Here is a 22,518-nt window from a genome sequence, read left to right on the forward strand (position 1 = left end):
TTACTGCATAATAATCTCTGATGTAACCCACAGTAAATATTAGAATGGTGGGTGTTGGGGTCACTTTCCTCAAAAGCAGAGCACACAACCAAACTACAGTTTCAATTTACAGTTACCATATTCACACAGCGGCAGAATACGGTTGTCAGTCCTGTATTTGAGTCCTTAATACGGTTACGTTCACACACAGTTCTGTTATTTACAGGCGTGACAACTGCATTCTGTAACAGAACTCACACCTGTACATTTTCAGGAATCACAACCGTATTCTTGGAACACACGCGCTGTGTGAATGGAACAGGACTGGACAACATACAGTGCGAGAGAGCCGCTCTGCCACATAAACGCGTGTCTAACGTGTGCTACGTTCACGTGTTCCATCACTCACTGTCATCAGTGATTCAACCGTAACGTTATGAAGCGCCAACAATACTTTTTGTACGTGAAGAAAAAACATATCGACTCTGAGTCTCTCCGCTTCACTGTAGCACCATTTTGGAGAATATCCGCTGAATGCAGGCAGGATACGTTCTTCTGTGTCAGCCGCGCTGCATAGATGCGCTGTTTTCATTCAGATCAAAGCGTAAATACACATAGAAAACGTATCCTTGTGTTGTGGCTGACACAGAAGATCGTACGGAGCCAGCGTTCAGCGGATATTCTCCAAAATGGTGCTACAGTGATGCGGAGAGACACAGAGTCGTTATCTGTGTTTTCTTTGTGAACAAAAAGTATTCTCGTTGCTTCATAACATTACAGTTGAACCACAGATGGCAGATGGACTATTCTGATGATGCCTTTCATACTTTTCTAGACCTTGACAGTGCAATTTACTTGGCAGTCAATGGGACAGTCACAAGCCTCCCGGTTTTCATCCCAAATATCTTAAATTGTGTTCCAAAGACGAACGAAGCTTTTACGGGTTTGGAACGACATCGGGGTAAGTGATTAATGAAAAAATTTTCATTTTGGGGTGGAGTAACCCTTTAATAGTGTAGCGACGTATGACGCACAGTTCACAAAGAAACCAAATTGCTTACTGTTGGTCAACAGCAAATCTGCGCGATCTTGCTGAACCTGTTGCAAAATCTGTTTAGGGAAATCATTTACCATCACACAAAATTCCCATTCACGTGGATTCCTATTGAAATGACTGGATTTCGCCACTTTTTCTGTTACATTTTTGGACATTTCCAACAACCCTAAAACACTACATAATACAATGCGTAATGCAATGCACAGGTAAAATACCTGTAAAAGACCTACTGAGATTTTAAACAATGGAGAAGTGCTAATTAAAGTCATAACCGCAGATGAATCACCTTTGATTATGAATGTGATATTGCGTAGCTTGTCAGTAAACTACGCCTCTGTGTATTAAATGCTGCTCCATCTGAAAGCACATGATGGAGATTTACTACTAATCACAGAACCGGCTTTACTGACAAGATGCGCATGATAATCACATGTGATTTATCATACATCCTTAAGCTGTCTAGTTTGCTTGAAGGCTTAAAATTCTGTATTAAACAATTTTCTGAAATTCCAAAAGGGAAAATGGAAACCAAGCCCTCTGTAAAACTTAATGCATAGTCACTGTTGAGCTCTATGGTGCTCAGGGTGCTTGACTGCTGGAGTTCGTTGGGAAACTAGAGCCCTGCTTTTGAGGAATGATGGGCGAGCCAGCAGTTTTGTGCTATCGGTTGTGTGAGGAAGGGCGTCTGTACCATATACAAATCCTGGTCGCAAAGCAGAGAGACACAGGCAGTAGTCATGGTCATGTGAGAAGTCAGCTGTAGAGGAAATTCAATTTAGAACACGTTTCATAATCTGGAAAGTCATTCAGTTGTATATTTGGGTCCCACTATAGCGTAAATAGAGGAGATCTTTCATTTTCTGTTGTGATGAGAAAAGAGCAGCTTTTAGAGGTTATTAGAGTGAATCTCACAAAAACCTAGCCATGTCTGAGTCCTATTTCACCACGTTTTGGGGGAAATTGTGCTTAATTGTGTTGAAAATGATGCCTCAACGCAAAAACAGGCATCATCGTCTTCATTCAGTATATATTTTCCTTTGATTTTGAGGTGAAATAAGACCTGCATGTGTTTTGGTGACATTCACCCATTAAGGCCCCGATATACTTCAAGCATTGTGACAGCATTTCGAACAAAATTAAGCCAAAGCGAATTTCATTTTGAGATAATTTTGGGAGTTCAGGAGCTCTGCCTTCACTGACATGCGAATCTCCGATTATTGTCCATTTTGTTACTGAAAGGAAAACACGCAGCACATATTTACATATTCATCTAAACGAAAGAACTTCACTGTTAGTATATCGGGGCCTTCCAAATCAACAATCATACAATAAGACAATAAGCTAAACTCATCCACACACCAACATTTGCAGAAAAAGCAGCTGAAACTTCCCACTGTATTTACCAAACCACATTATTCAGAACAAACCACAAGAACAATCTCCCTTGCACATGTGAGCCACAGCAGACACGTTGGTCAGATGTCAGTTTGCACAAAGAGCAGTGCAGAGTGCATTGTGGGAAGTCTTTGTTGAATCAGGGTGCTGACCCATCATGCATCCATTAAGAAGCAGCAGGTGGGAAGCAGGTCAGAGGCAGGCAAAGAGGGAGCAGGCAGGAGGCAGCAGGGAGACAGGGAGACTAAAGCAGGCCATGGGAACGACTGAGGAATATGGGCAACATGTCACAATGTTCACCTTAAAAAAAAAAAAATCATCACACTTCAAATCTGCAGCAAGCCGTTGTGAAGGTTTCAGTGAGGCAATGAGATGAGGCCAGCCACAAAAAAATATATAATTAAACAAATACAACATGAAAACAATCAGTGCAACACTACATATTATTAATAATAAATTATTTTATGGGATATATTACTCACAGATAACTGGAAAAATGTAAATAATTATCAATACAGAAAGAGTAAATAACAGCCAATAAAAAAACAGCACACCTCTTAGGGGGTCGCTTACTCATGAAGTGTGTTCTTGCACTGTTTTCGGTGTTTTTTTCAGCAACTAACGTCATGAGTGAAAAAAAAAAGTTACAAACCATCCACTACATCCATTAGCAGGCTATAATATGCTTCTTTTCAAAGATAACTGGAAAAATTAAAATGATTACTGATACAGAGAGTGTAAACAGTAAATATATTAAATGAAAAACAACAACAACAGCACACCTCTTAGGGGTCGCTCACACATGAAGTGTGTTCTTGCACAGTTTTGCTGTTTTTTTTAGCAATCCAGTCATGTTATGAGCGCTCAAGTTAAAAATGTTTAAAAATAATCAATTTCATCTATTCTATTCATCTATTCTAGTACCTGTACATATGACATATCTATATGATTTTTATGATGGTTTAACAGATTTTAACAAATAATTTTTCATAAATTATGAAACACTTCAAATTATTTTATCTGCAATTAACAAATAAAAAAATAAATCAAAACGAAAAATAGAAAATAAAAAAAAAATGTAATCGAAAAACGCTACTATTATCATCATTAAAACCTTGTCAGTGAAGCACGGTTCTGTGATCAGTAGTAAATCTCCATCTGAAGGCCAGAGGGCGCTCTCGCGCAGAACCTCCAAATATGCCACGCAGAAGAAAGGTAATAATGCACGTCGTTCCAGGAAAATCCCATATAGGTAGCTGAGTAAACAGTGTTGCCAATTTAGTAATTTTGTTGGTAGATTTAGCAGCTTCTCAGATTAACCTAGCAACTTTTCTCTTCCAAAAGCACCTAGCAACAGCTATTTTTAAAAATTATTTGGCAACTTTTGATAAGTCACTCAAATGATCAAAAGGTACACATTTTCATCTAAATTACACAAAAAGATGAAACCAAAGATGCCTAGCGGTACACATTTTAAAAGTATCAATTTGGCACCAGTATCGTAAAAAACCCAAACAATACCCAACCCTAGAAATAAAATTTTGCGTGCCTCATTCTGTGTAAGAAACCACATAATCTCACAGAAGGATTTTATTTCAAAGACTCGACTGATGTTATGAAGTGAGTTTGGAGTAAAAACATGTTATTAAATGTTGTCTTTTGGACAATAGGTTCATAAATGCTTCTCATGTTTGGAAAGATGTTTGACTCGTGTTCCTTTTTCAAATGCGCATTATAAGCAGCTCAATCATTTACTACTCAAGCATTTACTACAGATCACAGAGACATTCCTCACTGACAAGCTGCGCATAACAGCTTTCACCATTTCATAATCGAACTAAACTGAATGCAATTTCGTTTCGATTTCCATAAATTATGCACCTCTAGAAGCAAAATGAGAAATACTCATAGGCTTTACCGTAAAAAATGCATTATAAAATATTCCACACATATTTGATTTATTTAGCTACATCATATGTAGGCTACATCTGAAAAACATTGTCCATTCACAGCCTTGCAAGCCACATGTTATTTAGCGTCGATGAACACAACAAGAGCTGAGCAGTTTAGCCCCTGACAATCCACCTAAAAAACAAAGTGACTAAATCTAAGAACTGGTTTTCAGAAAATGAGCACACCAAGCTGAAATTGACTTCAGCAACTAGGCCAACGCCACCATCTGACACAGTTTCAAAAATACTGACTCCATTTAATCAAAACGGGCCACAAGAAATATTTAATCAAGTGTCCTATGCAATGCCCCTTTTCAAACAACTACTACTACTACAAAACATCTCAAACTCAAATATTCAAACTATGTGAATTTGAAATTTGAGATAAGAATTAATTTTCATATTATTTTGGAATAATATTTTTTATGACACAGAACCTCTTAAAAACATGGTTCAACCTGAGAACTGATAGAAGTTACCACAGTATAAAAATGCTAAAATCTGACAAAGAGCACTATGACATTTTAAACATTAGAGACCAAATTTAGCTTATTTGATATTATAAAAAACAGACTTCAAATTAAAATTGTATAAATTGTTGTCTTTGAAAAAGTCACATTGAATAAAAGCATCTGCTAAATACATAAATCTAAATGTACTGGCTCTATGTATAATCAATATTCAATAAACATGTCACAAATTAACGATATAGGGTTGGTTTACTGAAGTGGAAACCTATGTTGTGTGTTGAAATAATGAAACTAATGAAATATTACATTCAAATATGAAGTGGACATCTGTAATTTTTTACTTAGTAAAAATACATAGATATGAAGTCACTTCAAAAAGTTGCCATAAAACACTTTAAAGATACAAAGTCAACTTACTAAGATGAAATAATAAAATACTACATCAAAAATAAGATACTAAGTTGACTTACATTTTAATTAATTAAATACTAAGTTGAAATGACAAGATGTTATTATAAATATAAATAAGATACTATGTCAACTTACAAAGCAGAACACTAAGTTGAGACAGCAATTTATTAAGTCTATAAAAATATCAAGTTGTCTTACTAAGTTGAATTATTGAGATAAAGTCAATTATAGTAGAGAATTGTGAAACCTTTATGCCAACATGACATCCAAAAAAATAATGTATACTACTCCCATAAGGCTACAGGGAACTGCATTGCTCAGAAGCTTCCACCACACCATTGCTACACTTCTGACCTAATTAATTTAAAATGTAATAAATGGTCAACCATGATGAAATTTAGGTTACCTACAGCACAAGATCAGCACCAGTGTTAGCTAGCATCTGCTGCCTTAAATTGTTGATACAACCAATCAAATTATAAAAAAAAAATAGATAAAAACATGATTTACTGGGTGAACAACAGTGAAGCACATCCATAATTTGAGCAGGAATGGCAAGCGCAAATAAAAGAGCGGAAAACAGAAAATGATGATAATTCGATGGACTGGATGTGTACGACGTAAAAGCAATTCAGCCGCTTAAACAACAACGAATAAACCTAAACCATTCTGACTGAAAATCTGATTTCATTACCTGAAGGCTAGAAATGACAGAGCGGAACTGAATCAGAGCAAATAAAGAATAAAATAATAAAATAAAAAAAACACAGAGACACTGTTAGCAATGTTGCCCATTTTCCCATGAACCTCTATGGCCTGGTGCAGATGGTAAGAGGAGGGGTGGGAGGAGATGTTATTGTACACCAGAGCCCATAATTCAGTTTCATAGTAGTAAATAACCTTCATCATCCTCATTCCCCTGTGCATGAGTGAGTAAGTGAGTGAGTTATACTCTGGCCCTTGTACTGTACCGTCCTGCTGCTGTTGGAGCTCCTGCCCCTGCCTGTGCCTCTGCTGCAGGCTTTTACGTTTGATGTAATCATGGTCGACCGGAGTGACCGTGTACGGGGGAGAACTCGCACCTGCCGCACCGTCACCAGGCAAAGAAGTTGTTGGAGCCACCACAGAAGTGACAGATGAGGTGGCCAACGCTCCCGGACAGGTACTCACACCAACTGAGGAGCGCGAGTCCTCATCGTTAATGGATGGAAGCTTTTCCCTGTTGGTCAACAAAACAAAAACACAGAAAGATTCTATTAAATGTAAGGTTTTTTAAACACCGTTAAAGACCATCTTAAAAAGTCTCTTAAACATTTTTGATATACAGCGGTAATCCATTGAAATCTTAGAATCTTAGTCTATGTTTTCCGATCTTAAGCCCTCCAGGCCTAAAGCTTAAGGCTACGTTTACACTAGTACGTTTTCATTTTAAAGGGATACTCCATCCCAAAATGAAAATTTCATCATTAATCACTTACCCCCATGTCGTTCCAAACCCATAAAAGCTCTGTTTGTCCTCAGAACACAATTTAAGATATTTTGGATGAAAACCTGGAGGCCTATTACAATCCAATAAAACAAAAAGTAAATAACAGTGTCAATCACCATAAAAAGTATGAAAGTCGTCATCAGAATACTTCATCTGCCATCAGACGTACAATCTGGGTTATATGAAGCGAAGGGAACACTTTTTGTAAGCGAAGAAAACAAAAATAACGACTTTATTCAATAATTCCTTTGTCAACAGTCTCCTCTGTGTCTCTCCATATCACCATAGGCTGTGTATGCTCTTCTGTGTCATCCCCACCACAAGGATGCGCTGTTTCTACGTGCATTTAGCTTTGATTTGAAATAAAAGAGCGCATCCTTGTGGCGTGGATGACACTGTTGACAAAGGAATTATTAAAACGCATAAGTTTTGCTATGGTCATGCCTGTCATTTACACTACTCCGGCTTTTCAGACCCTTGAAAACAGAGACTTTTGAAAACACTGCAGACCCCATTTTAGTTTGAAAACTCTGGGGTTGTGTTTCAGTGTAAACAGACCAAATGGAGACTTTTGAAAACAATGGCTTGGCTGCTCACATTCGCTCTACGTATCCTTGATGACCGTGTAAACAATAACAACATGCTCATTGTGGTACCCATAGATTTGTATACACCTTACTCCTAAACGCGGAAGTCTGGTTCATTAGCCGCTATAGGGAAATAACGAGAAGAATAACAATGTGCAGTAAACTGTAAATCTGTTTGCATTAAAAACCAGTGTGTACATAATTACGATAATACACTAAAATAATATGGTAAGACACATCAATTTGCAGTATCAGGCAGCAAAAAGAGCTAAAAATACAGCTAAAAATAGCTGGAAGAAAATGAGACTGGAAGCAAGACCCATAAAATTTAGAAATGGCCACGCCTATTTTTGTGTGAAGAACCGCTCCAAGCACGTAGACGTGTCTGCCATCTCAATAATAGGGCATCTAGCTTTACATATCTATGGTTGTACCTGCATGAATGGTCATGTGACATGTGTTTTCAGTTGTGTAGTGTGGACAGAGATTGTTTCAGAAACGCAGTGAAAACGCCAGTGTAGAAGAGGAACGTATTCATTTTTAAATGCCGTTTTAAAACAAAACCGTACTAGTGTTAACAGGGCCTCAAAGGTTTGTGGTCATACTTGTCGATGCTGGTTTTGGGTGCGGTCTTCTCCTCTCCGCGTGCAAAGGGTCCGACAGCAGCTTCAGCGAGCATGTTGAAGAACAGCTCATATTCTTGTAGTTTCATCTGCTGCTCAGATTGTTCACCATCATCTTCCTCATTCTCCAGCAACTTCAGAATGGTGGCGCTCAGGCGGAAAAACAGCTGGCCAGTCGCAAGAGAAGAGATATATTTCAGGAAGAATTCAAATGCAACTTGTGTTTAACAGACATCTTGTCATAGTATAGGAGTACTTGCAGTACACTACCATTTATAAGTTTGGGGTCAGTGTTGTTTTGTTTTTAAGAAAACTTTTATTCAGCAAGGATGTATTAAATTGATCACAATAAAGATTTTTGCATTGTTATAAATTTCTATTTTAAATAAACACTGTTCTTTTGAACTTTCTATTCAACCAAGAGCCCTGAAAAAATTACGCTATAAAATATTAAGAAGCACAATTGTTTTCAACATTGCTAATTAAAAGAAATGTTTCTTGAGCAGCAAATCAGAATGATTTCTGAAGGATCATGTGACACTGAAGACTGGAGTAATGATGCTGGAAATTCAGCTTTGATAACAGGAATTAATTACAATAGAAAACATTAACAGAACATTCAAATATTTCCAATTTTAGTAATATTTGACAATATTACTGTTTTACTTTATTTCTGATCAAATAAATGCAACCTCGGTGACCAAAAACCTCAGAACTTTTGAGCAGTAGTGTACAAATGAGCTCTATTTCACGACATACCTCTAAGGCCTCCATTGCGAGGTCAGGGGGGTTGTGGTAGTGGATTTTGCGTGGGTATCTGGCTGCTTCCTCGTGCAGGTAGTGTGCAGACTGGAGAGAGATGACAAAAGGGCTGTAATGAGATGCGTGTTGGGCGGTCAACAGCCACTTTCACACATAAAACCCCAGCAACAGCCTTACATGCTTCATTCATTTTCCTCCACCAGTAACTAACTAAAAAAGTGGGCATTTCATTCCAAAACAGAGTCAGACCTGAAGGTGAGTTTGCAATCAAGTAACTAAAAGTAGACTTATGTCAGAGTGTCCCAATCATTCTCAAACTGTATCACTGAACTGTTAAAGTGTTTTCACACCTGACTGATTTAGAGCATTTATTTAGGAACCTGGCAAGTTTTTTCTTTAGTTCAGATCATTTAGGCATATAAACACTATATGCAATATGTCCGGATCCACACCAAAACAATCAATCTGAGTTTTCCTAAATAAAATGGTCCCTCTCAGCCCAACTGACAAAGAACTGTGGAGCGGCTCGGTTGTGGTGAAAAATCAATCTGATCCAACAGACCAACAAACCAAGCAGCATCAGAGTTAATGGAAAATGCATTATATCTCTATTTATATATTTAATGAGGTGGAGCAGAAATGAAGGCTTATTTACATTTGTATATGTGTGTGTGTGTGTGTGTGTGTGTGTGTGTGTGTGTGTGTGTGTGTGTGTGTGTGTCAACAACAGTTACAGATAAAGCCACAATGGAACCCATGGAGTTAACTTGTCAATCTTGATGGATGACGCTATGAGTGAAATCCCAGAACATAAATAGATGCACTCTGACCAATGAGACGGTAGCTTTACTCCAGGTACATTTATGCAACAAAATACTAAAAATGGAAAAGCTTTTTCTTAGCATTTTTGAAAAGTTTGCATACACATGACAATGATGTCAAAATGTTCCCAATTTACACTTATCAGCGAAAAACAGCTAAAACATTGTATTATGTTTGGCAGGCCACTAGTTGGCGATGTCACTTTGTAAAGACACTCTTGCATTTACAAACTGAACACGTAATGCATATCTGCATGATGTTTTTGTAGTTAACATGGAGAAAATAACGGTATCATTTTTAAAAAAAGCTTGCATTATGAGGCCCTCAAACACTGTTGTCATGTAAATGAACAGCCAAAACACAAACCGTTTCTCCATTTTTAGTTGAAAACTGTCTCATGTAAACACCCCCTCACATGTGGCACATTTTGGTATGCTTTGACCCAAACTTAATTAAACTTTGTCAATTGACTTATTACATTGACACTATTGTCTTTAAGAGCTGCTTTACAGCAGATTCCGAATTATCTTCATAGTTGCGTTTCCATAATTGATTCTGCTATTTTCCTTTTTATTTCTGTGAAGCTGCTTTGATGCAATCTGTTTTATAAAGTGCTATAGAAATAAAGGTGACTTGAATTAAAGGGTTAGTTCACCCAAAAATGAAAAATAGGCTACGTTTTACCCACCGCCGAGGAATCCTAGGTGTATATGACTTTCTTCTTTCAGACGAGTTATATTAAAAATTTTCTTTTATCATTAAAGCCGTTTCATGGTACTAAACGGGCGTTCCTTCAGTCCAAAAGACATGAAATAAAAAGTGCTCTTCCATAAAAAAAAAAAAAAAAAAAAAGTGTCTCACAAGGCTCCAGGGGGTGAACAAAGGCCTCCTGTAGTGAATCTATGCATTTTTGTAAGAAAAATATCCATATTCAAAACTTAATAATCACTTTAATCTAGAACCTAAAAAGAAACTGCAATTTTGTAACAAATTAAGCTCCCATTTTGGAACAAAGCAGACAATCTACAGGTCTAAAAATGCCATTAAACAACCCTGGTGATAGATGTCATGCATTCTCAATAGCCAATCAGACTATCCACCAGGCCAGCTGTAACCCAGCTCATCACCTTTTTGTACAGATGCAGGTAGTCTTTGGGCGGCAGTTTACACTTCTCTGCAATCTTTCCCAGCATGTAGTGAATGAGCCACTCCTCCTCATCACCACCACAGCGAGAGGCGCTCTGAAAGCACTGCGACGCCGTCTCCAACATCGAGTCCCTGCGCTCTTCCATCTTTAAAAACAAACAAACAGTAACTGACACAAATCTCTTATTTCTAGTTTTTTAACACACACTCATACATTGTTTTGTACACAATCACATGCCTCTCACTCTTCATTGATACAAACAGAAGTACCTGTTTGATCAAGTCAGGAGGAAGTTCGTGTTTCCACTGTTTGAGCTGTCTGGAAGCGAAAGAGTGCAAGGCATAGGACATGTTCCCATACTCGATCCATAGGGAGAGGTTGGAGCTGTCTATCTCCAGGGCCCGTTTGAAACAGGTCAGCACAGCCTGAGAGTGTTTCCAGATGGGTCCGTCACTCCTAAGCTCATTGGAGTTCAGCTTGTCCTGGATGCGACTGGCGCGTGCCAGTGCCATACCTGCCCACGAGTCAAACCTACGTGAGAGACGGAGAGACAACAGTCACCTACAGCTGAGATAACTACATTCATGTTAAAAACCGTTGCAGACCTGTTTGGACACACGCAGATGTCATGCACGTAGAACTTGATGGCTTTCGACTGCTCTTTGTTTTTGAAGTGGTAGTCCGCTAGCAGGTAGTACAGCTCGTTAACCACAGGGGGTGCCGGGGATGCTCCTTCTGGAAGCGCTGGCACCTTGGAGAAAGAGAAATACTTTTAAGTGACAGATGAAGAGATAAAAAGATCTATACATGCATACACGCATGAAAGTCGATGAGCTCATACCTTGAGAGCACCTCCTTCGATATAAGCAGACACATCATCTACAGAGATTGTGGGGCCGTCGTTGCGTGGGATTATTCCAGAAAGCCTTTTAAGCAGGTTGGCAAGGTCAGCAGAGACAGTGCTGGTCTTATAGCTGTCAAACTCTGGCAAGGTCTTGGGTTTAAAGTACTCAAACATAAAGACGGCATCATCCCAATGAAGCTCCACCTAGAGACCGGAAGAGAGAGAGAGAGAGATGTATCAATACTATGTAATCAGGGTCCAAAACAGCTTTATTTTAGGATTATTTATATATTATTATAATATTTATTCATATTCTGAATTATCATTTATTTGAATACATCCAGTTTTCATTTAAGTTTTAAATGAATTTGTGCTTTTATCAATATTAGTATTTTGTTTAATATTTCTATTTAGCTTTAATTCATTTTTATTTTAGTTTTAGCAATTTTATTTAAATTTTAATTTAGTTAACTTCCATTGCAATATTTGTTTCATTTAAGCTTTTTTTAAGGTGAACATTTTCATCTAATATTTACATTTTATTTCATTTCAGATTTATTTCAGTTAACAAAAAATATTTTTAATAGTTTAGTTAGTGGTCGACCGATATATCGTCCGATATTTGGCATTTTTCAAATATCGGCATCGGCGGATAAGTTTTTCTGTTTGGCCGATGCGTTCGTTTTATTTTGACGGCACTGAGAACGCAGTGCCTGAACACACAGTGCTCACATTCTCCCTCGTTCGCTGTCGTTGTTAACAGTTCTGTCTAATAATCAGATAGAATGGTTAAACAAAGGAATTAAAATGTATACAAAAAAATATTATAACGATTGCTTTTATATTGTTAGTAATAGAAAGGCAAACATTATAATACTTTCTCGTTCGCCATCAGCATTCAGCAAATACGCTTTTACATCATTTAAACAAATCTTTGAATGACTAATGAACATCTAATTTCAAAAACCTTGCAAACTTAGTCGAATCCTATCTTAGCTGTGAGATCTTATGAAGTGTGGATGTGTGTCCTGCACGATCGCGTGTTCTCTGTGTGACGGTCGGTCCGTGTAAACTGAATGCTGACAGGAGGAGAGTTCAGCTTCACTGACAAACAATACCGACAAACATTAAACTCCCCATTTCAAATTAATCTCATCTTCACTCTTTTGCCGTATCGCACATTTCAAACACAAAACGTGCTGTAAGTAAAATGAGTGTTACCTTGGCTTTATTTGAAAAAAATGTGATTCCCAATGCACACAAACTTCCCAGAATAGAGTGCCCTGTTGGTTACAGTGTTTACTTCCTTTTTATTTATACATTTTTATTACTTATTAAATATTTGTTTATTTGTGAAGATACTTTGTCACTTAAAGTATAAGCATGTTTATTTTACACATTTATTTTTTTTACCCATTTCAAATGATTTCAAATTTCTTAAATACAATGAATAAAAGTGATTCATTGAATTTACTAATTTTTTAAGGTAAGTGGTTGCAATCAGTTTATTTTAGCTACATTTAAATAAACACATTTAGTTGACTAACTTACAAAAAAAAATATTATTAAATGTAGCTAAAATAAATTGTTTGCAACCACTTACCTTTAAAAAATGTAGTATAATTTTTTTCAGTGACATTAAATAAAATTATATCGGCTTTTTATCGGCCGTCGGCCACAGTAAAAAAACAGTATCGGTCAACCACTAGTTTTAGTGTTAATCTTAGTTTTAGTCAACAATGACAACATTGGTTCAACATTAACTTTTTGCCACTAAATTAACCTACTTGACCTGTAACTTGAGATTTTACTAATCATAAATATTTCCAACCAATAAAAAAAACTTCTTTAAAAAACCCAAACTCACCACAAACATTTACTTTTTTTTTGGTTTGTTTTTCTTTTACACCAGTGGTGCAGTACCTAGCAGCTGCAAAGACTAAGCACAGTTCAATATTTGCTAGATGCCTGCAAAAACACAAGCAACATCTACACAACGCAATCTGTTTCCTCCAGAGACACAGGAATAGGTGCAGAACACCTCGGTATTGTACTTTGGTGGTGTGTACAGCATTTCCTGTGTACAGAGCAGTCCTGCATAATGGGTGTGTGGGTGGCTAAATGATCAATGTGACTCCTGCTGCCAAAAGATAATCAATCACTGAATTATTGCTGAATCAGACCGCCAACTCATCCTACCCAACATCCACCTACCTTCATTAGCACAGGGACAGTCCTCCTCCTCTCTTTATAAAGCTTCTTCGATATTCAAGACATAAAATGAGTACGCAGGAGACATCTGTAATTCGCTAACATGACTCTGAAGTCAAAACCATTGACTATATTTTGTGATGAATTTGATTTTACTTTGTCTTCATGACCTTGGTTTTTGGAACAAAGAGTAAGCTATTATTTTGATGAAAGATGCTGAAAACAAACATTAATTATCTTGCATACACTGATGAATTGTGCACAGCGGTGACATTCAGAAAGTTAAGTGTGTAAACTCTGCTCATATCATTTGTCATTGTGAGTGTACCTGTGGGGCAGAATGCTCCTCGAGGTATCGGGCTTTGCTCTTCTTGCTCGGGTAAGCGTACAGGCAGAAGAAACACTGCTCTAGTGCCGTCTCCAGATCCTCTTTATATGGCAGATTCTCATTTCCCGAGAGCCTCTCCCGCAAAACACGCACCTGAAAAGAGACACATGATCATTAGACAGCAGAATGTATGTTTTTAAAGCAAAATGGGGTCAGTAAGATATTCCTTTTTTTTTTTTTTTAAGAAATTAATATTTTTATTAGTAACAGTAAAGACATTTATAATGCTGCAAAATATTCCTATTTTAATTAACTACATGTACCTACTATATGGTTAGGATTAGGGTTACTTGCATGTAATTATGCATATTTTATTGTTATTATAATAGTAAGTACATATAGCGTGTAACAAGGACACCGTAAAATACAGTGTTACTGCTGTTTTTTATGTTTTTTTTATTTACTTTATACTCATCAAAGAATCCAGATTTTTTTTAGCATATTCCCACAAAAACATTGATAATAACAGATGTTTTTCTTGAACATAAAATCAGCATATTATAATGATTTCTGAAGGTTCATGTGACAATGAAGAATGGAGTAATGATACTGAAAATTCAGCTTTGATCACAAAAATAAAGTACATTTTAAAATATATTCACACTGAAAAGAGTTGTAAACTGTAATAAAATTTCATATTGCTACTGTTTCTACTGTACTTTTGATCAAATAAACGCAGCGTTGGTGTGCAGACTACAAAAATTTTACCCCAAACCTTTCAACAGTTGTTTATGCAAGTGTGTTTTACAGATGTATTAGTTGTGTTAAAAATAAATGCAGAATTAAAGTGACGCACACAAAAAGTATTCTTGTAGCTTCATAAAATTACAGTTGAACCGCTGATGTCAAATGGACTATTTTAACGATGTCCTTACTACCTTTCTGGGTCTTGAACATATCAGTTGTGTTGCTGTCTATGGAGGGTCAGAAAGCTCTCGGATTTCATCAAAAATATCTTAATACAGGGCTTCAGACTGCACCTGTGTGACTAAATTTTGTGAGTAAATTTTCACCTCGTTTTTTAACTCATAAACACTTCCATTTCTGTTGCATATGACAAACATCAAACAAAACTTTTCTTTTTGGTTTTCACTTTGAAAAGCTTGTTATCTTTGCTGTTTATTTACCTCACATTACGCTATGGAGGCTCTCTTTTATTATTTTTTTTTTTATTTGATTCTTCAGTGTTTGCTAAACGTTCTGTAATTTATCAGTCAGTAATACAGCATGTGGTGTATGCCATGCCTCATCTTATTCGTTTTTGTTTTGTATAAAAATAAATGTTTTGTAAGCTAGTTTGTCATTGTATCTAACTGTTTTATTGTTGCCGTGCTTTTTAATTAAGAGTAACAATGAATCCATCTTTTGTTTTGGTCTTAAAGGGATACTCCACCCCAAAATTAAAATTTTGTCATTAATCACTTACCCCCATGTCATTCCAAACCCGTAAAAGCTTCGTTCGTCTTCGTAACACACAATTTAAGATATTTTGGATGAAAACCGGGAGGCTTGTGACTGTCCCATAGACTGCCAAGTAAATAACAGTGTCATGGTCCATAAAAGGTATGAAAGTCGTCGTCAGAATACTCCATCTCTTCTGTGTCATCCGCGGCACACTGTTATTTACTTGGCAGTCTATGGGACAGTCACATGCCTCCTGGTTTTCATCCAAAAATATCTTAAATTGTGTTCTGAAGACGAACGGAGCTTTTACGGATTTGGAACGACATGGGGGTAAGTGATTAATGACAAAATTTTCATTTTGGGGTGGAGTATCCCTTTAAAAAGTGAAAGGTGTGTAGATGTATGCAAGCAAAACAGACAATTATCTTTTTGCGTAAAACATGAAAACAAGATCGCTAATTCGAACAATAAACCACCCCAAACAAATCAAATAACAAATAAAACAAAAAACCCATGAGGGTGAGTAATTAATGACAGAACTTTCATTTTTGGGTGAACTATCCCTTTAAATAAGACCACAATATTGTCAATGCACAATATTACTAATATACAAGTGAAATTATTAAAATAACTCATAATACCCATGATTACAGAAGCACAGATACATGTCACAGAAACATATATCGGCATGATATTATATGAGACTCACAAAAAATTTGAGTAAAGCGCCATCAGAGTTGCAGCACCAGGAGCGACGGCCCAGGTATTCATGCGCCGTGTTCAGAAGCATGAGGGAGGAGGGCAGCAATGGAGTGTCATCCTCTACAGAACACAAACACACACAGCTGTGTTAAAAACATTAAGATTATCACTACATTGAAATGCTGTTATCTTTCTTTATTTATACCATCATCATCCTCATCTGTGATGTGCTGCCTCAGCATGCAGTCAAAGGCTGCCTCTTCCTGTTTGATGAGGTGGTACAGCAGAATCCATGGCAGCAGTGATGAGAAATGAGCCTCTTTGGGGTCATCAGGTAAGACCATGCTGTTGGCTATCAACTAGAGAATGAACACAAAAACAGCAGTAAAAAAATGAGATTACTCCAATTAGCAAATACTCCAGTCTTCAGTGTCACGTGTTCCTTCAGAAATCAGTCTAATATGCTGATTTGCTGCTCAAGAAACATTTCTTATTATTATGATCGTATAGCAACAAGCACGCTCCCATGAATCCAAACAGACCTTTATGAGGTTGTTGGCGAGACGCGGGAGGATTGTGGATCGTGGGGTGTGAATGAGCAGCTCAGGCTTGTCTGTGATGCAGCTTTCGATGCCCCTCAGCAGGGCCGTGATGGTGGACACCCACTCCTCCTTGGCAGAGGGGCTGCTGGGTAATGCAGAGTTCAAGTGCTGTATGGCCTCATTGAGAGACACTTCAGATGTCTCGAGGCAGGAGCTGTAGTCTCTCAGCCGCAGCAGGGAGCTCTGGGGAGAGAAAAGGCAAAGACAGATATGGGGTCAACAGGTTAAGTGTCTGAAAACGCCACCCTTTTTTAGAATTGAGGGTTGAGGAAATGTTCGGTCATACGCATCACATTTAAGACAAATAGGATATTGCACACTTTGTGAGTGAAGCTAGTCATTATTCCCATAATAACTAGCTTTTAACTTGCTGGCTCTATCATTTTGAGCTCTGATATGAATCGAACTATCCACGGATACAGTATGTCTGTGAGAAAAATAGGATGCGTTTATGAGACAATGCAGTAACTTTACTTGAAGCCTATATACAGGTGCTGGTCATATAATTAGAATATCATCAAAAAGTTGATTTATTTCACTAATTCCATTCAAAAAGTGAAAATATTATATTCATTCATTACACACACTGATATATTTCAAATGTTTATTTCTTTTAATTTTGATGATTATAACTGACAACTAAGGAAAATCCCAAATTCAGTATCTCAGAAAATTAGAATATAACTTAAGACCAATACAAAGAAATGATTTTTAGAAATCTTGGCCAACTGAAAAGTATGAACATGAAAAGAATGAGCATGTACAGCACTCAATACTTAGTTGGGGCTCCTTTTGCCTGAATTACTGCAGCAATGTGGCGTGGCATGGAGTCGATCAGTTTGTGGCACTGCTCAGGTGTTATGAGAGCCCAGGTTGCTCTGATAGTGGCCTTCAGCTCTTCTGCATTCTTGGGTCTGGCATATCACATCTTCCTCTTCACAATACCCCATAGATTTTCTATAAGGTTAAGGTCAGGTGAGTTTGCTGGCCAATTAAGAACAGGGATAACATGGTCCTTAAACCAGGTACTGGAAGCTTTGGCACTGTGTGCAGGTGCCAAATCCTGTTGGAAAATTAAATCTGCATCTCCATAAAGTTGGTCAGCAGCAGGAAGCATGAAGTGCTCTAAAACTTCCTGGTATATGGCTGCGTTGACCTTGGACCTCAGAAAACACAGTGGACAAACACCAGCAGATGGCACCGCAAACCATCACTGACTGTGGAAACTTTACACTGGACCTCAAGCAACGTGAATTGTGTGCCTCTCCTCTCTTCCTCCAGACACTGGGACCCTGATTTCCAAAGGAAATGTAAAATTTACTTTCATCAGAGCACATAACTTTGGACCACTCAGCAGCAGTCCAGTCAAGATGCTTCTGACGCTGTCTGTTGTTAAAGAGTGGCTTGACACAAGGAATCTGACAGCTGAAACCCATGTCTTGCATAGGTCTGTGCATAGTGGTTCTTGAAGCACTGACTCCAGCTGCAGTCCACTTTTTGTGAATCTCCCCCACATTTTTGAATGGGTTTTGTTTCACAATCCTCTCCAGGGTGCGGTTATCCCTATTGCTTGTACACTTTTTTCTATCACATCTTTTCCTTCCCTTTGCCTCTCTATGAATGTGCTTGGACACAGAACTCTGTGAACAGCCAGCTTGTCCTTTTCACCTTTTGTGTCTTGCCCTCCTTGTGCAAGGTGTCAATGGTCGTCTTTTGGACAACTGTCAAGTCAGCAGTCTTCCCCCTATGATTGTGTAGCCTACAGAACTAGACTGAGAGACCATTTAAAAGGCTTTGCAGGTGTTTTGAGTTAATTAGCTGATTAGAGTGTGGCACCAGGTGTCTTCAATATCGAACCTTTTCACAATATTCTAATTTTCTGAGATACTGAATTTGGGATTTTCCTTAGTTGTCAGTTATAATCATCAAAATTAAAAGAAATAAACGTCTGTGTGTAATGAATGAATATAATATACAAGTTTCACTTTTTGAATGGAATTAGTGAAATAAATCAACTTTTTGATGATATTCTAATTATATGACCAGCACCTGTACACTGCAGTACAAAGGTATTCATAATGCTCAATTATATACATTGTAATGCATCATATTTCCTTTCAAAAGTTTGGAGTTGGTAAAAGAGACTTCTTCTAAAAACATTAAAAACTCATCAAAGCTGCATTTATTTAATCAAAATTAAAATAAAAACTGTATGATTACAATATAAAATAACAGTTCTCTTTGTAAATATTTAAAAATACAATTTATTCCTTTGATCACAGCTGAATTTCAGCATCATTACTCCAGTCTTCAGTGTCACATGAACCTTCAGAAATCAGTCTAATATGCTGATTTAATGCTTATTAATACAGCTCTTATGGAAACATTTTGGATTCTTTCATTAATAAAGTTTAATTTATAAGAAATTATAATTTTCTCTAACATTATAAATGTCACATTTAATCAATTTAGGGCCAGATTTACTAAACAGAGCAAATTAACAAGCACAATCCAAAACAGCGCCAATGGGAGGGGAAATTTCTGCCAGTGATTTCGGGTGACAAACACAGCCATTTCAAGCGCAAAATAGTTTAAGACATGCTTTTTGTTTGGGCATTAAATAATGGCCCAAATACCCGTAATTTGATGAGCGCAAACATTAGTAAGTGGCATTGCGTGATTCATTTTAATACTAGTCTCCTCCCATAAATTTTGCGTCTGAAAGGATAATTCATACAAATGCATATTCAATAATGTCAGGCGCAAAAATAACTGTCCACGCTTTTTCAGGTCTAATTATTCACTGTGCGTCTTGAGTAAATCCTGACAGTCCTTTTTTAATGCCAAAAGGCGGTATGCACTGGCACACTGTTAGTAAGTCTGGCCCCTAATGTATTCATTTCTTCTTTTCTTTAAAAACCGCAAACTTTTTGTGTATATTTTCAAAGAGAATTATAAATGCAGTTATAACACATAATACTTTACCATGTATTACTACTCATGGTCATATTATTACATAAAATTGCTCACACAAAGATTGTAATTGTCCTTTTGTTGTTCTGCCTACATATTTCATTTCTGTTTATGTTCCTTTAAATAACTACTCCTTTAAAAGAGCACTTCACAACACTCGAAATAAAACCCAAACTTAACTTTTCATTAATTATACTGTGCAGAAGGGATAAAGTACAGTCAGCTGGTCATTATCGCAAAGTAAACCCTGACAGAATGATCAGAACCACAGGCGCAAAGTGGAGGACCCTTGAATTATCATGAAGGGGTATATTTTGCATTAATGACCTACTGACTGTACATTATGCTGCTAAACTTACAAAGCTACATAATAAATAAATGAATATTAGGTAATATGAATCATTTATAATGCATTAATGATAACTTTGTGATGCATTATACAAACAGGCTTTGCAGGAAGTGTGTTTTACCTGCAGCAGTAAGAGCTGTGCTGGTCTCTCAGGAGCAGAGCTGATGTAATCTAGAGGCTTCATTCGTGACGAGCCGGGGCCGAAGCTCAGTGTGGGCTGCAGCAGACGGATCACAGACTGGTAGTCTCCCGTGTCAAACAGTCTCTGGATCTCCTCTAGAGACTGACATCGCTCTAGAGACTTCAACTTCTTCTCAATCTAAACAGAGCAATGAATAGTAAACAAGTTAAATTCTTCTTTACTTAAAGGGCCTATATAATGCAACAGTGGAACTTGGCCTTTTTTTAAATAAAGTCTGATCTACCATGCAGATGTAATCTAGCACCCAGACCAGTTTAGTGGAAACTCCAAAAACTACAGCACCAAAATGTAAAGCGCAAGACATCAAATTGTTGTTTTCCCAATTAAGGACATTGGTTACACTTTATTTTACAGTCCTGTTGCACATGTACATGCTGTGTATGCTCTTCTGTATCATCCGCACCACAAGGATGCGCTGTTTTCTTTCAAATCAAAGCTAAATACACGTAGAAACAGTGCATCCTAGTGGCGCGGATGACACAGAAGAGCATACGCAGCATACAGTGATATGGAGAGACACAGAGGAGACTGTAGACAAAGGAATTGTTGAATAAAGTCGTTATTTTTGTTTTCTTCGCTTACAAGTATTCTCATCACTTCATAATGTTATCGTTGAAACACTGATGGCAGAAGGACTATTCTGACGATGCTTTTCATACGTTTCTGGACCTTGACAGTGTAACTTGGCAGTCACAGGTCTCCCGGTTTTCATCCAAAATATCTTAAATTGTGTTCCGAAGACGAACGGAGCTTTTAACGGGTTTGGAACGACATGGGGCGAAGTGATTAATGACAAAATGTTCATTTTGGGGTGGAGTAACCCTTTAATGGTGAATTAATTGTGACGGTTTTATTTGTTTTGATACACCTGCATTCAGTTTTAAACATTTAAAAGTTTCTGATCTTTTCATGCACGTTAAAGATAAATCTGAATATATATTTATTTTAAAAAGAGTCATAGTTTCACACACTTTAGTGAAAATGTTAATTAATTAAAGAGCTCTCTCCTTTGTTCCCTCTCCATTAAGCTGTCATCAATAATATAGCCATGAACAAGGTATGAGTGTCACATGATCAAATGTGTGGAAATACTCTGTTTCTGTTTCTACTGAACAGCACTTCTACTCTTCTATGAAATTCTATGAAACAGACGTGACAAACATCTTTTGTACTGTACCTCCTCTATAGAGATGGCATTGTCCACGCTGAGGTTGGGCAGGAGGATGGTGATTTTTTCCATCTCACTTGTCTGACCTTTCAGCAGACCGACACACATGTCGTAACACTCCAGCGCCTCCTCCATGTCACCCTAAAACAGCAAATTAACATTCATATATTCATGTCTACAGGGCAAAAACTTCACACAAGTGTAAATGTATTTTCTCTAAATATACTCCATTTATATGTAAGTCAGCACTAGTCAAGATAACCAAATGTGTTTTAAAGTGATACTGCTGTGCTGTTGTGTCTAGAAACTGAGCTCTCTTACCTGAAAGGTGAGGTATCGTGCTTTGAGCCAGTGAACTCTGACGGCAAAAGAGAGCCAGTCGTCTTCAAACAGATCTCTCTGAGAGGAGGCCATGGTCAGGAGGAACATATCTGTCTGAAAGCGGGTCTCTAGACCATCAGCGTCCCCACAATCCCTTCCTGATCCAGACATGGTCTTCCTCTGAGACACTGCAAATACAGCCACATGACATTGGTGTTTTTCCTTTTCATGATTTGTTAACTTTTATTGCATATGAGTGCCTGATGTCAAACAAAACACAGATGTCTGACTGAGTGTGATGTTCTTACTGTTCTTGCCCTTCATCATGGACTTCTGCTCCAACTGCAGCTCCAGACAGCAGAGACACATAAGCAGCATTTCCTGTAATATAACAGACAGTATAATGTCCAAGTAGTTGTATTGTAAATAAAACCACACTGTGATTAGAACTGTAAACATCTATTACATGCATCTGATATGTACATGCAACTGAATTTGAGTTTTACATTTTAAATCAGTTCGTACAATGTAAACTAGACCTTAATTGTATATTTTCACTTTGTTTCAGAGTTGCACCTAAGAAATAACTGGTATTACAGTTAGATGAGTGAGATTCTTCAAGTAAGTAAAATGCATGCAAGGATGGAAAAAATATAAGAA

At 37.4% G+C, this 22,518-nt stretch overlaps 1 protein-coding gene across 4 annotated transcripts in view; it reads right to left on the reverse strand.

Moving 5' to 3' along the window:
• Positions 1-22,518, reverse strand: part of LOC109087811 (calcineurin-binding protein cabin-1) — a 91,413-nt gene that overhangs the window by 54,265 nt on the left and 14,630 nt on the right. For 2 of the 4 annotated variants that reach the window (XM_042730212.1, XM_042730213.1), the window contains exons 13-28: positions 22,167-22,239; positions 21,859-22,046; positions 21,547-21,678; positions 20,289-20,486; positions 16,786-17,028; positions 16,449-16,602; positions 16,251-16,363; positions 14,078-14,230; positions 11,536-11,742; positions 11,300-11,445; positions 10,964-11,225; positions 10,675-10,839; positions 8,723-8,812; positions 7,946-8,130; positions 6,236-6,483; positions 1,728-1,793 (exon numbers count right to left, since the gene is read on the reverse strand). In XM_042730212.1, the coding sequence (XP_042586146.1) occupies positions 1,728-1,793; positions 6,236-6,483; positions 7,946-8,130; positions 8,723-8,812; positions 10,675-10,839; positions 10,964-11,225; positions 11,300-11,445; positions 11,536-11,742; positions 14,078-14,230; positions 16,251-16,363; positions 16,449-16,602; positions 16,786-17,028; positions 20,289-20,486; positions 21,547-21,678; positions 21,859-22,046; positions 22,167-22,239 (2,623 nt within the window). The remainder of the gene's footprint in view (positions 1-1,727; positions 1,794-6,235; positions 6,484-7,945; positions 8,131-8,722; positions 8,813-10,674; positions 10,840-10,963; positions 11,226-11,299; positions 11,446-11,535; positions 11,743-14,077; positions 14,231-16,250; positions 16,364-16,448; positions 16,603-16,785; positions 17,029-20,288; positions 20,487-21,546; positions 21,679-21,858; positions 22,047-22,166; positions 22,240-22,518) is intronic. The other 2 variants (XM_042730214.1, XM_042730215.1) reach the window with 2 other exon arrangements.

The sequence above is a fragment of the Cyprinus carpio genome, chromosome B8 (assembly GCF_018340385.1).
Source record: "Cyprinus carpio isolate SPL01 chromosome B8, ASM1834038v1, whole genome shotgun sequence".
In the NCBI taxonomy this organism is placed as follows: Eukaryota; Metazoa; Chordata; class Actinopteri; order Cypriniformes; family Cyprinidae; genus Cyprinus; species Cyprinus carpio.